The 20,722-nt window shown below is 30.3% G+C and overlaps 3 protein-coding genes across 3 annotated transcripts; all 3 read right to left on the minus strand.

Moving 5' to 3' along the window:
- Positions 1–6,242: 6,242 nt before the first annotated feature.
- LOC114184288 (putative F-box/FBD/LRR-repeat protein At5g22670) lies at positions 6,243–8,225 on the minus strand. The gene is made up of 3 exons (XM_028071579.2): positions 7,094–8,225; positions 6,837–7,001; positions 6,243–6,753 (listed from the first exon to the last, which is right to left on the minus strand). The coding sequence occupies exons 1-3, from the start codon at positions 8,132–8,134 to the stop codon at positions 6,478–6,480; spliced, it is 1,482 nt and encodes a 493-aa protein (XP_027927380.2). The 5' UTR covers positions 8,135–8,225; the 3' UTR covers positions 6,243–6,477.
- Positions 8,226–10,356: 2,131 nt separating this feature from the next.
- LOC114185946 (F-box/LRR-repeat protein At4g14103-like) lies at positions 10,357–12,490 on the minus strand. The gene is made up of 3 exons (XM_028073922.1): positions 11,341–12,490; positions 11,082–11,249; positions 10,357–11,009 (listed from the first exon to the last, which is right to left on the minus strand). Exons 1-3 carry the CDS (start codon positions 12,376–12,378, stop codon positions 10,689–10,691), a joined length of 1,527 nt encoding a protein of 508 aa, XP_027929723.1. The 5' UTR covers positions 12,379–12,490; the 3' UTR covers positions 10,357–10,688.
- Positions 12,491–14,983: 2,493 nt separating this feature from the next.
- On the minus strand, positions 14,984–17,062 carry LOC114184266 (putative F-box/FBD/LRR-repeat protein At5g22670). Its single transcript, XM_028071557.2, has 3 exons — positions 15,901–17,062; positions 15,641–15,814; positions 14,984–15,564 (listed from the first exon to the last, which is right to left on the minus strand). The coding sequence occupies exons 1-3, from the start codon at positions 16,969–16,971 to the stop codon at positions 15,280–15,282; spliced, it is 1,530 nt and encodes a 509-aa protein (XP_027927358.2). The 5' UTR covers positions 16,972–17,062; the 3' UTR covers positions 14,984–15,279.
- Between the last annotated feature and the right edge of the window lie 3,660 nt (positions 17,063–20,722).

The raw sequence follows: 20,722 nt of genomic DNA on the forward strand, positions 1-20,722 counted from the left end.
GGTTTTGGTTTAGTTTTGGCGAATTATGTGTGGGAACAGACTCGAAACCCTACAAGTCTCGCCCAAGCGGGTCCATCTTGCCTAAGCGAGAGTTACAGAGTCTCGTTTTTTATTCTGGTTCGTGTTTTTCGCCTAGGCGACCAGGAAAAGGGTTGAGCGACTTGGTCTCTCGCTCAGGCGAGAGGCACTCGCCTAAGAGAGGTCGCGAGGAAACCTGGATGTATTGAGCGCAATTTCTCGCCCGGGCGAGAGGTTCTAGGGTTTTGAGCGACAGGTACGCTCGCTTAGACGAGAATGGCTCGCCTAAGCAAGGCCGCGAGGAGACTTATTGTATTTGCTGATTGAATCCTCGTCCAGGCGAGAATCTTTGTGTGGGTTGAGCGACTTGAGGTCTCGCTCAGGCGAGGAGAGCTCACCTAAGCGAAATGACGAGGTACAACCACTGTTACACGCTCGCTCAGGCGAAGTGGGCTAGCCTAAGCGAGACCGAGGTTCTAGCTTGGGCGAACAGACATGGCTTAAGCGAGAATGGCGCGAAGCTATGTGTTTGTGTACTGTTTGGACTGTTTGCTTGTTATTTCCTAAAGGATAGGGATTATATGCTTGTGTTTGTGGTGTTTGGGCTTGAAGGACTAAGTCCAATAGGGGTTTGGGATGTGCTTGATGGTTGGATGCATGATGGGCATGGAATTGGTTAAGTTCCCGTCGGCTACTAATGGGCAAGGAGTCCTTAGCATGGTGATTACATGCATCAGACGCACGATGGGCAAGGAACTGTTATGTTCTCGTCGGCTACTATTGGGCAAGGAGTCCATAGTATGGTGATTGCGTACGTGCTAGGGTCCAAGTTATGAAGGCTTGGATGATTTACTACAGATGAGGAGTCTGTAGGGCAGGACTATGAGCGAGATAGGCTCATAGGGTTGGACCACGAATGGGTTAGTTTCGAGGAAGCACAATGAAGTCCCAAGACCTAGTTCATGTATATGACTCATGAAGGACTATGAGGTCATGGTTGGGTAATTTGAAAATCATGAAATTTTAGTTATGTTATTTTGGGAAGGGTGGCATAATTATTTCATGTATCGGTTTATATATTGTGCATAGCTCACCCTTTCTGTGTGTGTGTGGCGATGATCGAATAACTCGTTATCTGGGAGCAGATGATTTGACAGGTGGGCCAGGAGATGCATAAAAATTAGTAATATTCCTTAGGGATGTTACATAGTTCACATTTTATGCACACATTAGCTTATTTAATTGAAATCAATACATGGATTAATAAGATTAACATGCTAAAAACAAATCAACTTGCATTTTTCATATCCAATATGTGTACTTTAGTTCTTAGTTTGTTAAATCTATCTCGAGCTAATGGTTTTGTGAAGAAATTAACCAATTAAATTTTAGTTTTAACAAACATAATTTTACAATCACCTTTTTGAACATGATCTCTAATGAAGTAATGTCTGATCACAATATGCTTGGTTTTAGAGTGTTGTATGGATTCTTAGTTAGTTTGATTGCACTAGTGTTATCACAATCCAAGAATTGATGTTTTAGTCAAATGGTTTGAGCACAACCATGACCATCTGCTATGTATTATGCCTCATTTATGGAGAGTGCCACACATGATTGCTTCTTACTATTCCATGATGTTAAGCTTGAGTCAATCTTCAACCTTTGTGTTGTTCATGTGAAACTCAAATTCAACACACACTTTAAGCTTGATCAACACGATAATCTTCAAGTCTTCACATCTTCATCAATTTATCATAGGTTCATCATCTCCCAATGCAATGGCTTCATGTGTCTTCATCAAATCTTCAAGCATCAAATCATCAAACCATTTGTGATAACATTATATATAACATGTTGAAAAAATTTGACACTATATTTTAATATTGTTTGCAGCTTCAAAAGCATGAAGATGATGAAGACAATGAAGAAAACCTTTTAGATTAATAAAGTTACAATCATGTAGTAAAGAAATACTTTTATATATATAGTTTTTTTTTTTTACTTTTTAGTTTTAACTTTAATAACTTGATCCTTAATTAGTAATGATTTCACGACAATTATTTTAGTCATGTACTTTGAATTCTTATAATCTTCATATATAAGTTTCAATTATATATATTTTCTCATCGATCATTTAAGTGTTATTTTCACTTAATGTTGTGTAGTTTCTTGTTGTCTAATGTTGTGATTTGAGGATAAATATTGCAAATATCCATCTTTAATTCTTGCATAAGCAATTTATAAAAAATTCAAAAGACTTATTTTACATAAAACAACAGTTTAATAAATATGACCTAAACCTAAAGGCAATACATATATTAGTGTGGTCTAAAGCATAAAATAACAATTTAATAAATGTGGTCTAAAACAAATTAAAAATCACAAGTTGAAAACTGTGATCATTCCTAAGATTTCCGTCCACGATTTTGAAAATGTTGTCATATAAAAAATCGTGGCTTATTACCTACGACCACACCAATCTAGTCCACGTCTGAAAACCGTAGCCTAAATATTAGACCACAGTTTTTATGATTTAGGCTACGATTTTAAATATTTTTTGAAATTTGAATGTTAAAAAAACACTTCAACTAAGCTAGGTTATCATCTAATATTTTAAAAGTAAATAAAAACTTGGATGGCTAGGTAAAAGCAGTGTATGATTGAAAAAATTAGAGCTCAACGATCTAACCATTTTTTTTTTAAATTAATTGAAACAACCACATCGGATAACTACGACAGAAACTACATCGAATACATCGAAGAACTAAAAAGAATCCTATTGTCTCCTAATAAGTAACACTACCAACAACATCAAATAATCGCTTGTAATAATGTAATTACAAAAGAAACAATAATGTATGAGGTAGGAGAGGCAGAGAAGGCAAAAACCGTTGTGGGTCTTGGTGAGGCAGTAGATGAAAGATGTTGTTGTCGATTCTTTTTATGAACAATAAGCAATTGGCTACTCCAACCAACTTATATTTAAAAGTCCTAAAAAGATGTGTATAAAGATTTACATGCACACAATACTCCAAATTCTACTTCATTCTCATTTTCCTTGTTAAACAAACTTTGAATTCCTATTGAATCCTCCTCTAACTAGTGGGGACCTATATGTACATGACCGTGTGTAGTTGCACCTTTTGATTTTGTTAAAATTATAATTAAGTATTTAAAAAAATTATTTTTTTCGCTAATTACTTTCACTGTTATGTTCTACTGTTATTAGGTGTACACAAATTCTACTGTTATGTTCTACTATAGGAATGAAACTATGTGTTTTTGTATAAATCATTCAATAGTTTATAATAGTCATGTACCTAATCTTATTGTGCAGATAAAGTATGCTAACAATCAGTACTTGGGTCTAACATACCTACTCTTGTTCTGCACATTGAGAATTTAAAAAACAAAAAAAAAAAATTTATCATCTTGAACAAGTTTTGAAAATTTTAATTTCAATTAGCTCAACATCTTCAAATGAAGTTAAGAACTCGAACATAATTGCTTAAAATGAATATCGAGCACAACTTACCTTTATCAATACTTCACTAAAGTAAGAAGGGTTTGTTAGATTATGAATCAAATTAGATCAATTGATCAATAAACCCTATAATTAATTGAGCAATTTCTAATATCACAAAAAATAAAATGTGGAAACATACTTAATAGTTAGGAATAATAGATAAAAGCTTATACATGATCTTTTAATTGTAGAGTCTTTGAAAGTTTCCTTCTGATTTTTTCTTTTGATAGAGAAAAAGAGAAAGGAACATAAATATAACCCAAATCGCTAACAAAACTTTTGAACAATTCAAGTTCTTGTAAGTAACAAAATTTATATAACAACTTCCTTTGATGGAAAAACTTGAAAGACAGTGAAATTAAACGAGACAAACAAGAAAGTACATCTGTTTTTGTGACAAAATCAGGTGTTTCGCATGCTCTATACAAACTTTAATACATGGTTTGCACGTGAATTCAAGTTATTCTCATTGGCAAATAGAAAATTGAAATTCAGCAGCTATCATCACGTGATCTCGAAAGAGAGGGTGCAAGTTATATGCAATTCATCCACATGACCGTTGATAGTTAAAAGATTTGAGGTTGAGGCATCTAAGGTAACCTTGTATTGTATTTCTAAAACAGCATATGAAAATCTCAAAACTTTAAGACTTCACAGTAACACTGAACTTTAAATATAGGAGGATTGTGTAAAAGGATGAAAGAGTATATATAGCTGTCAGCTTCAAAAACACTGAGTTAGGTTGGAGAAGCTAAAAGGAAGGTTTTTCCACCATGGTGTGGTATGTGCATGGGTGATTTCATAAGTCTAAACAAAAAATATATAATGGAGGAGAGGTTTAGAAGAAAAAATATATAAACTTAACAATGGTAATATACATTAAACTTGTTATAATGAAGTAAAATGTTAAATTTATCTATCTTCTAAATTTCAAAAATGTTGACCTATATAAAAAGCTAAGCTTATTGAGACATCAATTTATGTTTATAAGTCTTATTAAAAGATATATTTTTGTATAAATTACTATACATACTTATAGTGAGTTGTATTTTCTTATTTCTTGTTCTTAATTAATTTCTCCTTTTATTTGTGATTCACACTTTCCTTTTATAATCCTTTTTGCCACTTTATGCGTTAAAAAATATCACGTTATTTTGATATTTTGAATTCTTTGGAGGTTACTCTATGACACCTAAAATATAGAACATTCATTATAATGAGCTCTTTTAATACAAAGAAATTAATTTAAAATATGTACTTTTTATCTATAAAATCTTGTAAATAATATACCTTATATCCTTAATGAATAAGTAAAGGATTGCTTAAAAATTATCATTTTTCATGTTATAATATGTTCTCACAATCCGACAGAAACAAAAACAAAAAATAAAAAATGAAAGATAAAGAAGGAAAACAAGACTTGTTTTCTTCACATTCACTACGTGAAAAAACCAAATCCACATGCAAGAAAGTTACACTTTACTATTATACACTAAGAAACTGTTATTGATCAACATTTTTCAAGTTAAAATCTTCATGAAGTCCATAAGAAAACAAAGGGCGATTGTGTGAATTCTATTATGCCAAAAAATAGGTTTTCTTTAAACAAAGGTTAACCGTGTGAATTTTCATGTAACACACTAAGCCTCTCTATAGACACCAATTGTTCTAACATAGAATTAAGAAGAAAAAACAACACGACTTTAGAGGATAAATATATAAAAGTTTTCTCATATAACTACTTTAAAATTTATTTTTTAAGTTATACACTAAACTAATTTTAATTTTATTCCCTTGAAGTCAAGGGTAAATTAGAGTTAAACACTAGGTAAAAATATGCAAATATATATATATATATATATATATATATATATATATATATATATATATATATATATATATATATATATATATATATATATATATATATATAATAAATGACCTAAAAATTTATTACTTTAAAGTTCTTTTTTAATGTATTAATTTTCTATTCATAATTTATATTTCTTAAATCTTTTATAAAGTCTATCTTTTTGGGAAAAAAATACAACAATTTCTGTTTTCTTCCTATTAAATATGTTTCTGGACAAAAGATTGTTACATACTCTATTAAAAGACTATCATAATGCCTTTATGTTAGACTAAAAGAAACTCACAAAATGCAAGTCCTGCCATTAAAAGAACATAGCATCTTAGATCTCAACTACACTTCCAAAATAGAAAGAACTAAAACAACTAATTAATAATCATATTATAATAATCAATTAAAGTGTAAAATGAAGTTATAATTTGGCTATATATTAATGGAACTATTAATTCTTAAGAAGAGTTAAATTTTCCTTTGGAATAAAGAAAATTTGCAATTTTTTTTTTTTGAATAATGTAGAACTCTAAACTTGAACTTAAATATTTAGTAGTTTTCCTATCATGTGTGATTTGATTTACTATAAATTTTACTTCAGTGTGATGTTGATATCATATTAAAATGAACTTTAAACCTAATTAACTTTACAAAACTAAATTATAAACTTTTCAATCACTTAATGTAATCTTATAAAATAAGATTTACAACTAAATACTAAACTGTGATCTATATACTATAGTTTACCATTTACCTGTTGTATAAAATTTCTAATATCATTTCAACCCCCGAGGTAAAACAACTAACTATCATTTCAACCAAAGACACAAATAGTAATCGTGATTAAGAATCCGAATTAAATATTTAAGGAAATTTATGTCTATTTAAGGAGTGGTACAACAATTAATCTAAGTCTCCAACAAGAAAACCGAAATACAACAGAAAGCATCATTGTTCTAAATATGCAACTAAATTAAACGTTGATCTAATAGCCAAAATAACATACTCTTAAAGAGATAGACTTGTTGCCATACGTGGGTAATCATGGGGATTTCATCAAATCCAATTTCTATCTGAATATAATCTCACAATCTTCTGAAGACGTCAAAAAGGAGGAAATTCTCTCTCGTTGTTTTCGCTTCCAAGTAGAAGTATTTGGCATCAAATCATATTTTCTCAGATAAACAATCTCTAAAGATCGTCCGTTGTTCATGAAAAATTCCACCAGCTTGTATTCCATATCTCGACCTCTGTAGTTAAAAATTTCTAATTCCTTCAGATTTTGAACCATGCTGGTAGGGAAAACAGATTCAAGATCAACCTCACCAAAGTAGTTGTCGAACGCCTGTTTGTATGTATGAGTGTGTATGAGTAACTGAAAACATGCATAGCAATTAAACTGAAATACCAAACACAACATTTCTTTACCTTCTCAAAGCAAAGCACTTTAAGGTTTGGACAATTTTGAAACAAGTTGAATAACACCTTTGCAATCCAGTAACGGCTAAAATCATCAAGAGAATAATCAGGGATAAGCTTTATCTTATACATGTTTCTGAAAGTGGGGAGCTCCGGTTTAGAAACATATAGAGCCTTCAAACATAAACAAGAATTAGATGACAGTAACAAAGTTTCAGTTCTTTAACACAAGAAGACAAACTAAACAAACAAAAATAAATGAAAACCTTCATGATCGGTTCTGATATGTGGAGTAATGTCAGGTTTTGCAACTCTCCAAAAAAGGTACAAGCTTTCTCAGAACGTGAATAGAAGTTATTCAAATTTGAGAACTCAAGCATACAATCAGAGGCTATGACTGCCTCTTCAATTGAAGGAACACTTTGAATCATGTTCAATTCAAGGGCTTTACCCTTAATGGAGAAGAACTTCAGATTTGGTGCATTCACATTCACTGTGTGAGTTCTATTAAGAGATAATGTCAACCTCAGAAGGCTTTCAGACTTCACAGTAATACTAGTCTCTGATTCATCTTTCAGATCCCAACCAAGCATCACAGATTTTACGGTGGAACTTGACATGCAAAGGTTTTTGACTTTGCCCTCATCCTTCATCTTAAACATCATATCTTCTAGTCTAGGGCACCGATCGAGAAACCTCTGAACACAATTCTCATCCACCAATAAAAAAGGCAAGAAGTGAACAACCGTTACATTGGGCAACCAAACATTTTCTGGAACATCCCACCCCGCAGAAAGGGTTAGACGCAAACTAGTTAGAGTCTCTGATGTAAAGATTGCAGGTGGAATAAAAATCTTCAATGACTTAGTTATTAACCTAAACATAAGACTAAGATCAAATTGCTGCACCTTGTAAGTGGACACTGCAGCAGCTGCGGACATCAACAATGATCTATAATCCTTTTCCATCCTTTCAGTGAAATTCCTCACAGATACGTTGAGAGACCTAATGGGTGCTTCTGGGTTTCTCTCTCTCAGCACTCGATGAGCTAAGAGTGTGAAGATGTGAAACAGTCTAGGATGGTCAGAAGGATTGCCATAGATATCGAAAGTTAACTCAATTTTGGGAAGTTGTAAGAAAAGGTCTCTCCAGGTTGTGGATAAAACTGAGGTGGCTGCAGCTTCTTTGAGATCCAAGCGTGAAAGAATGGAGAGAAGAACAGATTGTGGAAGTGCACTGATTCTATCAATCTTATCAGCTTCTCCATCTACGGTTCGTCTAAGGATCTTTGCTGAAGGTTCCGCCATTTCAGAGGGAATGGGTTTTCGACACTTTAGGATGAGAGAAAAAGGAACAATTGAAAAGTCGGCGCATCTTTGCTTCTCAAACCCTAGGAAGAGAACCTTCTAACTTTATAGGTAGGGTGGAGTTAGGGATTGAACAAAGCGCGTTGAAAAGTGGACCTATTTTTTATGTAATTAAATTTTAATATACATTTAATTTGTAAGACAAGACCACAGTGATATTCTTTAAATTCATTAACTGACATCAAATTATTTATTTTATAATATTACAATTTCTGTATATGATTTGTTTAAAAAGTTCACTTTTAAGGCATTTAATAAAGCTAAAGGTATGGAAATAATGTTATTTCTATAATTAAGATGAGATTCTGTAATAAGTTATAAGTGAGGATTGTGTTTCAAACTTAATTTTAGTTAGTTTTTTATTTGTATTAACATAAAACTAGTTCAACTTTTTTATCAGTTAATTAATGCACTTGTGTACTTGTGCAAAACATTAATAATGTGTCAGTTACAGTTAGAATATAAAGTTAGAAGGAATCTATATAGATATTTTTATGAATAAAGTTGAGAGATAAAATTACCATGAATTTATATGGATACCGTGTAAACTATTCAGAATGAATCTAGAAAAATAAAAGGTTGTACAGTTATTTAAAGTTAATAATTATCTTACCCATTGGTTAACATATGTAATTAAAGATGAATATTTAATTCATTAAACTCACATCTTTCATTTACGACTCTTCTTTTTCACATTTATTTATAAATCTTTTCGTCCTCATATTTTTCATTCGCATAATATCTTTTATCATTCTTAACTTATTTATACATTCATAAATTTTTTCACACTTATATATTTTATTTACATTCATTTTTTTTCATTTATATTCATCTTTTTTGTCGACACATCTCCTTTATTAACATTATTTTTCTATCTCCTGCATCCACATTCATCTTTTTATTTACAATCATCTTTTTCATCCATTATAATTTTTTTCTTACTTTTTATTTATAATATTTGAAAATAAAGATACTGTACAATTTTTTTAAGTCATTACTGTCGGCCACGTCAATCCTAAACTATTTAAGTAAAAAACTAATTTAAAATTTAGTTATAACTAATTAGAGTTGACATTCAAAATTTGATACTAACAAACTAGAGTTATAGTTTTAGTGCCCCATACACATGCAAAAGAAAAATTAACACTAATAACTATTGCAAAGAAAAATTAACACTAATAACTATTTAGTATCAACTTTTGTTTGTTAGCATCGATTTTAACATTAAATATGTTTTTTCTCATAGTGTTGTAACTTTTATGGGTATTAATGAGTTGTAAAGGTCTAATAATAATAAAAATAATAAAAGTTACATAACATAAGTTATTTTTGTAGAAAAAAAGTATTCATTAAATAATATTTAAGTATGTCTTCAATTTTTCTAATTCACACCACTAAAATGGAAATGCAATATTAATATTTTATGCATGTATTTATAGTCATAACATCACTATTATTGCTTCAATCTAAATAGAAAGAAAGTAAGTAACTACTCAAATTTTTTCTATTTTTTTATTTGATATGGTTTGATGTTGTTTCATCTCTTCAGAAATACTTATTTCATCAACTCTTAGATTCTCCAAAAATTGAAGTTAAGAGTCATTGTTTCGTGAGACGTTCTAAAGTATATAAATCGAAATCAAACTATGATTAGATTTTCTTAAAGACACATGGAGATTTTGTACTAACAAATAGTAAAAGAATATATATAAAAGAAAAGGACACCACATCTATACTAAAACTCTAGAAAAAATTTGAGTTTTTTCTATGTAAGGAAAGCTAACATTCTATCTTATTCAACACAGAACTTCTAATTCCCCTTAGATTTCTAAGAACTATTTTAATATTACTGCTGTGATAAACATGGCTATTTAACAAACACTAATTGCTCTAAAATTGAAATTATTTTCAATTTATGCCATTTGGATACATCCAAAAAACGGTTACAAAAGAAGATCTATTATTGGTTAAGATATTAAGTTCTTTCACAATAAATGTTGTATTGACTATTATTTTCAAATTGAATTGATATATAAGAACTATTTCATTGCCTTTGTAAATGGGGGAAGTGCATTGTTAACAAGATTATAAAAAAGAAATAAAGAAAACAAATATTTTAGATTAGTGGTTTTCTTAGTTGTGCAATTTTTGAGATATAAACATATTAAAAAATAGGATTTTTGGATTGCGTTTCACATACAGTTTTCAAGCTTCAAGCGATTTCCTTGAAGATAATCCTAATTGAAAAAACAATTACCTCAACTCTTACCTCGATAAACCAGAAATATAAAAATCCGACTCAACCCACCATGAAATGGTGGACTAAGTAGGTTGGTTGTCTAAATACATGCAAAAAGTAAAAGCTCAGTTGGCTGTCCAAGGAACCAGAACAGTGGTGTTCGACAATGGAGCATGCAGTAGAATATGACAGACAATATTAAAAACGCAATAAAATAACATACTTTTAAAGAGATAGAGTCGTTGCCGTGGACAATCATGGGGAATCCAAATTCCTTCTGTATATAATCTTTGACTCCGACTTATGTCTGAACAAAATATCACATTCTTCTGAGCACGTCATGACGGAGAGAATTCTCCCTTCTTCGTTTGGTGTCCAACTTCCCCTCACATTATCTTTTCTCAGAGAAACAATCTCTAAAGATTGTCCATTCTTCATGAAAAATTCCACCAGCTTGTATTCTATGTTTCGGCATCGGAAATCAAATATTTCTAAATTCTTCAAATTTTGAACCATGCTAGGAGGGAAAGCAGATTCAAAATTGACAGGAATGTAGTTGTGGATGTCATCAAAGACCTGTTTGTATGAGTGTTTATAAGTAACTGAAAAATGCACAGCAATTAAACTGAAATACCAAACACTACTTACCATCACTTTCTCAAAGAAAATCTCTCGAAGGTTAGGACAATGCTCCAACAAGTTGAATAACACCTGTTGAATTCTGCTACGGCTAACATCATCATAATAATCAGGGATAAGCCTTAACATGTACAAGTTTCTGAAAATGGGCATCGCCGATGTAGAATCATATAGAGCCTTCAAACATGAAAACAGGAATTAGACGACAATAACAAAGTTTCAGTTCTTTAACACAAAACAAACTAAACAAAAAAATATAAATTAAAACCTTCATGATGCCTTCTGATATGTCAAGTACTCTCGCGTTTTCCAAAGCTCTCATAAAGGTGGAAGCGTTTTGAGAGTGTATTGCGGACTGAATAGTATATTCAACATCTACAACAGCCTCATCAATCGAAGGAGAATTTTGAGTCATGTTCAATTCACGTACTTCACCAGTAATGGAGAAGAAACTCAGATTTGGTGCATCCACATTCACTTTGTGACCTCCCGTAAGAGATAATGTCAACCTCAGAAGGCTTTCAGACTTCACAATTATACTCATAGTCTCTGTTTCATCCATCTGATCCCAACCAAGCCTCAGACTTTTCAAAGAGGAACTTGACATGCGAAGAGTTTTGACTTTAATCTCATAGTTCGATATGATCCCTATCATAAGCATCAGATCTTGTAGCCTAGGGCACCCATCGAGAAACCTCTGAGTGGAATTCTCATGCATCAATGTATATGGAATGAAGTGAACATTGATTACATTGGGCAACCAAACATTTTCCGGAACATCCCACCCCGCAGAAATGGTTAGACGCAGACTAGTTAGGGTATCTGATGCAAACATTGCAGGTGGAATAGCAATCTCCAATGACGCAATTAATAAACTACAGGTAAGACGAAGATCAAATTGGTACACCTTGTAAGTGGACACTGCAACAGCTGCAGACATCAACAATGATGTATAATCTTCTTCCATCCTTTGAGTGAAATTCCTCACACATACCTTGAGAAACCTAATGGGTGCCTCCGGGTTTCTCTCTCGAAGCACTCTATTAGCAAAGAGTGTGAAGATGTGAAACAGTCTTGGATGGTCAGAAGGATTGCCATAGATATGAAAATTTAACCAAATGTTGGGAAGTTGTAAGAAAAGGTCTCTCCAGGTTGTGGATAAAACTGAGGTGGCTGCAGCTTCTTTGAGTTCCAAGCGTGAGAGAATGGAGAGAAGAACAGATTCTGGAAGTGCACTGAGTCTATCAATGTTATCAGCTTCTCCATCTAGGGTTTGTCTAAGGATCTTTGCTGAAGGTTCCGCCATTTCAGAGAGAATGTGTTTTCAACAACTTTAGGATGAGAGAAAATGGAACAGTGGAAAAGTCGGCGCTTGTTTCTCATATTCTAGGAACTTTCTAACTTTATAGGCAGCGTTGAATTAGGGTTTGAACAAAGCAGTTGAGCAGTGGACCTATATAAAATATGTAATTAAATTCATATATATATATATATATATATATATATATAATTTTTAGGAAAACACCCATAAACTGAAATCAAATCATTTAGTTTACAATTACAGCTTGTGTTAATGATTTTGTTTGAAAAGTTCACTTTTAAGACATTTTAATAAACTAAAAGTTTGGAAATAATATTATTTCTATATTTAAGATGTGATACTGTAATAAGTTATAAGTGAGGTTTATGTTTCAAACATAATATTAGGTGGTTTTTCATTTTATTAATTTAAAACTCAGTTAAACTCTATCGGTTATTGTACTTGTCTCCCTATGCAAAACATAAATAATCATTAATAATGTGTAAGTTACAGCTAGAAGATAAAGTTAGACTGAATTTATAAAGATATTATTTATGAATAAGTGTAAGATATGGTTGGAAGATAAAATTACCATGGATTTATATGGATATCTCTTAACTATTTTGTATGAATCTAGAAAATAAAAAGTTTACAGTTATATAAACTTAATTGTCTTACCATTGTGTTTGTTAACATATGTAATTAAAGATGAGTATTTAATTCATTAAACTCAATCTAGGGAAAAATTAAATTTTATAAGTTTCATTTGATTTTAAAAAATGAAATATAATTATGAAATAAAAATAACTGTTACTTATAAATTTGGTTAAAAATTGCGTCTATATATTTTATAAACAATCCAACTCTCTTTCATTTAATTTTCAAATCTATCTATTAATTATAATAATAATAACAATAATACAAATTATTTTCTATCATACATTTTTCATTTTTGCAATAATAATAATAATTATTATTATATAATTCTAAAATATTAGATTTTTATAAGATAATATATATATATATATATATTAAATAGTTATATTAAATACAATAATAAATAAATAACTAAATGAAGTGCATTCATCGATAAAGTACTTTTTAAATACTAATCATTTTATAATTGATTTTATATAAATTTATTTGGTACTTATTTAAATTAAACTAGTGTAGTTTTTGGATTCAAAATCGGCTTATATATTTTAATTATGGTGAAAAAAGAACATACATGATCGCGGGGACAATTTTGCAACTTTCACAAACTTTTAAGCTTTGATTGTCCAAATAATTAAAGATTAAAAGCTTTTATGTTTCGGTTTCTCAATAATCGAAGCCTAATAGATCTTGATTTTTCAAATATTCCTGCTATTTTTATTGTTTTCTATCTGAGTGTAGAAGTTTAGGTATCGATTCTAAAATAACCAAAGCATAAAGGTGTTTACCGGTGCTTATAATTTCATTAAATTTTCAAAATTGTAACTTTTTCTTTACTATTTTATGTTTCAACTGAGCCCAAGCGTTAAATTGAGCAAAATTAAAAATCTCTTCAGTGTCAACTTTTTTTTGTTTAAAGATCACCTCATTCCTATGTCTCCAAATTTCCTTAACCATAGCCAGCCACATTCCTTTCCACACTGTGTTTTGCCTAGTGTTCAAGCTTCTCATGTTGAAAATGTATCCTAGCTTGGTTGTGATGCACTGAGCTCACCCCTATCCAGCTATCACACATTTTCCACACCTTTTGAGACACTATACAAGAGAAAAATAGGTGTGATACTCTCTCTTCACAATCTAGGCATAACTCACACAAAGAATGTTGTAATTGGACCCCCTTCACCGATAATTTATCCTTTGTCGGTAACTTATCCCAGAGTATTCATATTAAATATGAACTCGTGCAAATTGCTTAAAGAGTTTATCTTATGGGTATGGAAGAGTGTAAAGTCATTTGTATGGACATGTTTTGTTAACAAAAGATGATAAACCTCTCATGCAATTAAATCTTTCTAAGAAACTTGATGTGACATTGAAACATTTGAGTCGATGTAAAGCAATTTCTCTTAACAAATGGTTTTATGAATTTGCTTTTCTTCACTTTAGGATATGAGAAGGATTTTGGTGGTTAGGAGTTTGAAATTTGTTTCTTGAAATCCTTTGTATTTTTGCTTGAATTAAAGATGTTGTTCCTTCTTCTAAAAGGTTTACGAAAACTTGATGTTGGGTACATATACATAGTTTTTCTTTGAAAGATTGGCAATCAAACACGATTTTGTCATTGCACATGGCTAAGGGTGTCAACGTGAACATATTTAACTCACCACAATTTGAATAAAAAATGAATGACTCCAACTTTGCTCATTTTACAGAAAACTAGAAATTTTACAACTCACCTCAACAAAAAAGATAATTTTTTTTTCTCAATCGTTAACTTAGAAATCAAGTAACATTGGCTAAATTACAAAGCAAAGAAAGGGAATGCGAGAAATCTAGTACACATTACGAAGGAGGAGCATAATCTTTGGTAGAGTAATTGTATGTTTCAATTTAGTCTTATAAGAGAGATACTCATAAGATGGTTATTCATTTTTTTTTAAAGGTTTAGACAAGGCTATTGTTCCTTATTTATTTCATATTTATTAATACTGAAGAAAATAAAACAAAGAAACCATACAAAACAAAAGCCCAGTTGGCTCAGGAAGGTACACAATACAGACTCGGCGGAACATGAACCAGAACCATTGTTTCCAGCCAAGGAGCATACAATCTAATATGACAGAAGCAATATAAAAAGCCCACCGGTCTATAAGACGAGGCAGGTGGCGATGTTCAACAAAAATAACATACTTTTAGAGAGATAGATAGACTTGTTGCCATGGCTAATCATGGGAATTTTGTAAAATCCAATTTCTATTTGAATATAATCTCACACTCTTTTGTGCACTTCCTCCGGAAGGAGAGAATTTTCTTTTTTTGTTTTCGCGGCCAAGTATACCTACCTGCCTTTTTCGAAGCATCTTTTCTCAGAGAAATAATCTGTAAAGATTGTCCGTTCTTCAAGAAAAATTTCAGCAGCATGTATTCCATTTGTTCACCTTTGAACTCAGAAATTTGTAATTCCTTCAGATTTTGAACCATTGTAATAGGGAAAACAGTTTCAAGTTCGATATCAAAGACGTTGCTGCTGCTCAACATCTGTTTGTATATATGAGTGTGTATAAGTAACTGAAAAATGCACAGCAATTAAACTGAAATACCAAACACAACTTACATCTATCTTATCATGAAAGGAAAGCACTTGCAGGTTAGGACATCTTTGAAACAAGTTGAAGAACACATCCTGAATGCCGTTACGGGTAAATTCATCAAGAGAATAATCAGGGATAAACTTGATCTTATACATGTTGCTGAAAGTCGGCAACTCATTTGCATGAACAAAGAGAGCCTTCAAACATATAAACAAGAATTAGATGACAATAACAAAGTTTTAGTTCTTTAAAACAAACTAAACAAACAAAAATAAATTAAAACCTTTATGATGGGTTCAGATACGCTGAGTACTCTCACGTTTTGCAACTCTTTGAAAAAGGTAGAAGCTTTTTTAGTATCTGCATGAAAGTCTTTCCAATATGTGCCCTGAGCCGCATATGCAACATCTATAACTGCCTCATCAATTAAAGGAAAACCTCGAATGATGTTCATTTGAAGCACATGACCGCAAATGTCCAAGAATTTCAGATTTGGTGCATCCACATTAACATTGTGACCTCCCCTAAGATATAATATCAACCTCTCAAGACTTTCAGACTTCACATTAATACTCATCCCTCTTTCACCTATCGGATCCCAACCAACCCTTAAAACTCTCAGGGAGGAACTTGACACGCGAAGAGTTTTTACTCTAGGCTCATCCCTCGTTGGTGTGGCCCTAATCGTAAACATTAGACAATCTAGCCTAGGGCACCCATCCAGAAACCTCTGAGTAGAATTCTCATGCGTCAATCTATATGGAATGAAGTAAGCGTACCTTAGATTGGGCATCCAAACATTTTCCGGAAGATCCCACCCCACAGAAAGGGTTAGACGCAAACGAGTTAGAGTCTCTGACATAAACATTGCAGGTGGAAGAGGAAGTGAAGATACCTCAGTACCTTCACTACAGGAACCAATAGCGTAATCAATGGTCATCATCTTGCAAGTGGACATTGCAGCAGCTATGGACATCATCAATGAATTATAATCAAGTTTCATCCTTTCAGTGAAATTCTTCACAGTTAGCCAGAAAGCTTTAATGGGTATTTCTGGGTTTCTCTCTCGAAGAATTCTGTTAACAAAGAGTGTGAACAGGTGAAAGAGTCTAGGATGATCAGGAGGATTGCCATTTCCATTGAAATTCAACTGAACATAGGGAAGGTTTAAGAAAAGGTCTCTCCAGGCTGTGGATAAAACTGAGGTGGCTGCAGCTTCTTTGAGGTCCAAGCGTGAGAGAATGGAGAGAAGAACAGATTCGGGAAGTACACTGAGTCTATCAATGTTATCAGCTTCTCCATGTAGGGTTTGATCTAGGGTTCGTCTAAGGATCTTTGCTGAAGGTTCCGCCATTTCAAAGGGGATGGGTTTTCAACTTTGGGATGAGAGAAAATGGAACAATCGGAAAAGTCGGCGCAATCTTAGGTTCTCATATCTAAGAAGTGACTTTCTAACTTTATAGGCAGCGAGGATTAGGGTTTCAAGAAAGCCCTTGAACAGTAGACCTATATTTTATGCAATTAAATTCCAATATAATTTAATTTGTCGGAAAAGACCATGGTAATATTCTTTATATTCATAATCTGACATCAAATCATTTGTTTTATAATTACTGTATCTGTTCATGATTTTCTTTAAAAAAAATCTCTTTTAAGACATTTAACTAACTAAAAAGTATGGAAATAATATTATTTATTTAAGATGAGATCATCTATTAAGTTATAAATAAGGATTGCGTTTCAAACTTAATTTTAATTGTTTTTTCACTTTCATTAAGTTTAAAACTTGTTAAACTTTATCAGTCAGTTATTGTACTTATGTACCTGTGCAAAACATTAATAATGTGTAAGTTACAGTTTGAAGATAAAGTTATAGAGTGGATTTATATAGATATTTTTTATGAATAAAGTGTAACTATTTTTTATATAGATATTATTTATATAGATAAAATAACCATGAATTTATATGGATATTTTTTAACTATTTTGTACGAATCTATAGAACATAAAAAACTAATGTAAACTTAATTATCTTACCCATTATTGTGTTTGTTAACATTTGTCATTAAAGAGGAATATTTAATTCGTTAAACTCAATCTAGTGTAAAATTATATTTAATAAGTTTTGTAACGTTATTGCTAGTTGATTTAAGAAAATGAAATATAATTATAAATCAAAATAATTATTACTTTTAAATTTGGTGTAAAATATTGCACCTATATGTACTATTTTAAAAACAATTAAATTATTTTTTTACATCCAACTCTCTCTTTCTTTTTTCTTTTCAAATTTATCTATTAATTATAAAAATAATAATAATACAAATTATTTTTCAATCATAATTTTTGACTTTTGCAATAATAATAATAATAATAATTAATAATAATAATAATAATAATTATTATTATTATTATTGTATAATTCTAAAATATTATATTGTTATAATATATATATATATATATATATATATAATGAATATTAAATTAAATAGATAAATAAATAAGTCAAATATTTTTTTAAATTCTTATCTCTTTATAATTGATGTTATATACAGGGCCAACTTAAGGGTAAAACAAGTAAAGTACCCGCTTTAGGCCTCTAGTAAAAGAAGGCCACAAAAAAAATTACTACTAATATTTTTTTATTAAATTAATTATAAAATTATGTTTAAGAAAAAATGACTCAATTGTTTTTTTTACCAATATAACCCTATTAAATTAATTCTAAAATTATGTTTAAGAAAAAAAAAAGCCTCAAAAAAATATGTTATTACTAATATAATTCTATTAAAGTAAATACAAGTTTTTTTTAGAATAAAATTCAATTAAATTATTATTAGTTTGTTTTAATTTTGATTGGTATTAATAACAATAATTAATGAGTTAAAACCTTTATTTAATAAATTATAATTTTGTTTACGAAAAATGAAAGAATTAATTATTTTTGTTCTCTTATAATCCATATGAATTGTATTTTCTTTTTTTTGTATCTTTGTTTCTCCTTACTTTCTTCCCTTATAAGAGTCATTTTTCTAAGTTTTAGCATATTACATTCCTTAAATCTCATATTGTCCATGTGTACCAATTTTTTCATCCTCATTATTTTTGGTTAGTATGTTTTTGTCTTTCTATTTGCATTGTTGTTTTTATTATGTTTTTTATTTGTATTAGAATTAGAAATGTGTTTCTTTTCCCAATTTTGTTTCAGTACTTTTTGAAATTAGAAATGAGTTTTGAGAATTTTTTTTGCATATATCTTGATAAAGAAGTTAAATTTTTCTACAAAACTATTAGTTATTAGGGGTTAGTCTTTTGGTGAATAATATATTAATTGGAGCATAATTCAAAGTTAGATTTTTTTAGAAAGATAATTCAAGTTTTGGGAAAAAAAGATTTATTATCGAGTTGAGAAGAACCTAAGTTTTGTGAAAAAACGTATTAGACGCAAAAATAAATAATTTGAGGTAAACGTTTAGAATGAAATTGTAAAAAATTTAGAATTAATTACTTTCTCTATATTGTAGATAAAGAAATTACCAATCTAAAAAGTAGATTTGAACAATTTAAAATATATGAAGATATGTTTGTTTTTCATTTAGTGTTAAAAAATTAAAGTCACTAGATTGTATATTTTTGTAAGAAAAATGCTTAAATCTTGGAAAATTTGTAAAACATGATCATTTGTTGGATATGGATCCCTCCTGCTAATAATATAGAAAAATAAGGTGGGTTTGGAGGGGTTTAGAAGGGAGGGTGAGAGAGGTTGTGAGTACAAATGTTTAGATTTCGGTTCTAAAATAACTAAATCATAAAGGTGTTTATGTTTCGGATTTCTCAAAATCGTTGTCTATAAGTTCGTTAAATAACCGAGACCTAATACCCTAAAATTAAATAAAATTTTAAGTTAGGAAGGATATTAGGCTTTGGTTACTACCAAGATAGAAACCTAATACTCTATTTATGCTTCAATTTTGGTTATAATTAAGACATGAAGTAGCCATTTTTTCTAAATAATTTTTCTGTTTTTGTTACTTCCTACATATTAGAACTGGATAAAATATACAACAAACATAAACATTACCAAAACCATAAACAAAATATCCTTACAAAAATATGTTATTCTTATAACAAATAAATGTACTATTCTAAATAATAATGTACATTTGTATTATGTATTTTGCACAGGCTATTCTAAAAAAAATAAAGTTGTAAAATATTTGATTTAATGAAATTATTATTGTTTTCTAATAATACGAGGAAACAAAAATTTTATCCAAAATTGAAGGATAACATATTTTTGTAAGGATATTTTGTTGGAAAGGATATTAAGCTTCGATTATTACTAAAATTGAAGTCTAATGCATGTAAAATTAAATAAAATTTTAAATTAGAAAAAGTATTAGGCTTCAATTACTACATGAATTTAGGCCTAATCCTTCTTTTTTTCGTTCTCTATTATTTATTCAATAGTCTCATACTTTGATTCTAAAACCAAAGGATAATGTGGAACTTCATGTTTTAGTTGATAACCAAGGCCAAAATCCAACATTTTTACCTCGGCATAATACGCTTCGGTTTAGCAAGTGAAATACAACATCTAAAATAAATGGTGTCAAAACCTTGCCTGCAATGGTATTATTTAATCTTAAAATATATAGTGATTTGATTTATTGGTTTCTCATATATAATTTGTTATTCAGATCCAAATTTACATGGCTTCTAAATTTTAATTTAATAAGAATTTTAATTTAATTGTTTTATTTATTTCAGTTCAAATGTAATTTGTATTGTGTGTTTGTTGCTTCTATTGTTTCCAAGCTTGTAAAATTTAAATATAGCTTTAAAATTTTCACGAAGAGCCAGTAGAGAAACAATTAAAACATAAACTCTAAACTTTAAACAATGTTGGACCCATATATATGATTTTCCTTTAAAATATTGACAGTAAAAGACGATTTTATCAATATCAATTGCATACGGTTAAGGGTGTCAAAATGAACCTAATTTACATATATTGCATAAGTTGGATTAAAGATGAGTAAACTCAATTTAACTTATTTTATGATAAGTGAGAAATATTACTACTCGCATCAATCCAACACATA

This window comes from Vigna unguiculata, chromosome 5, assembly GCF_037176805.1.
Source record: "Vigna unguiculata cultivar grain cowpea cultivar isolate G323 ecotype 2 chromosome 5, ASM3717680v1, whole genome shotgun sequence".
Taxonomy (NCBI): Eukaryota; Viridiplantae; Streptophyta; class Magnoliopsida; order Fabales; family Fabaceae; genus Vigna; species Vigna unguiculata.

What these genes read in the sequence shown, in the direction of transcription:
- LOC114185946 (XM_028073922.1), bottom strand. Translation starts at nt 12,378, where the DNA reads ATGGCGGAACCTTCAGCAAAGATCCTTAGACAAACCCTAGATGGAGAA. An exon ending in TATCAGAAGGCATCATGAAG is followed by an intron (nt 11,250 to 11,340) that starts GTTTTAATTTAT and finishes TCATGTTTGAAG; the next exon opens with GCTCTATATGATTCTACATC. An exon ending in TTTTCTTTGAGAAAGTGATG is followed by an intron (nt 11,010 to 11,081) that starts GTAAGTAGTGTT and finishes TCATACAAACAG; the next exon opens with GTCTTTGATGACATCCACAA.
- LOC114184288 (XM_028071579.2), bottom strand. Translation starts at nt 8,134, where the DNA reads ATGGCGGAACCTTCAGCAAAGATCCTTAGACGAACCGTAGATGGAGAA. An exon ending in TATCAGAACCGATCATGAAG is followed by an intron (nt 7,002 to 7,093) that starts GTTTTCATTTAT and finishes TTATGTTTGAAG; the next exon opens with GCTCTATATGTTTCTAAACC. An exon ending in AAGTGCTTTGCTTTGAGAAG is followed by an intron (nt 6,754 to 6,836) that starts GTAAAGAAATGT and finishes ACATACAAACAG; the next exon opens with GCGTTCGACAACTACTTTGG.
- LOC114184266 (XM_028071557.2), bottom strand. Translation starts at nt 16,971, where the DNA reads ATGGCGGAACCTTCAGCAAAGATCCTTAGACGAACCCTAGATCAAACC. An exon ending in TATCTGAACCCATCATAAAG is followed by an intron (nt 15,815 to 15,900) that starts GTTTTAATTTAT and finishes ATATGTTTGAAG; the next exon opens with GCTCTCTTTGTTCATGCAAA. An exon ending in CCTTTCATGATAAGATAGAT is followed by an intron (nt 15,565 to 15,640) that starts GTAAGTTGTGTT and finishes ATATACAAACAG; the next exon opens with ATGTTGAGCAGCAGCAACGT.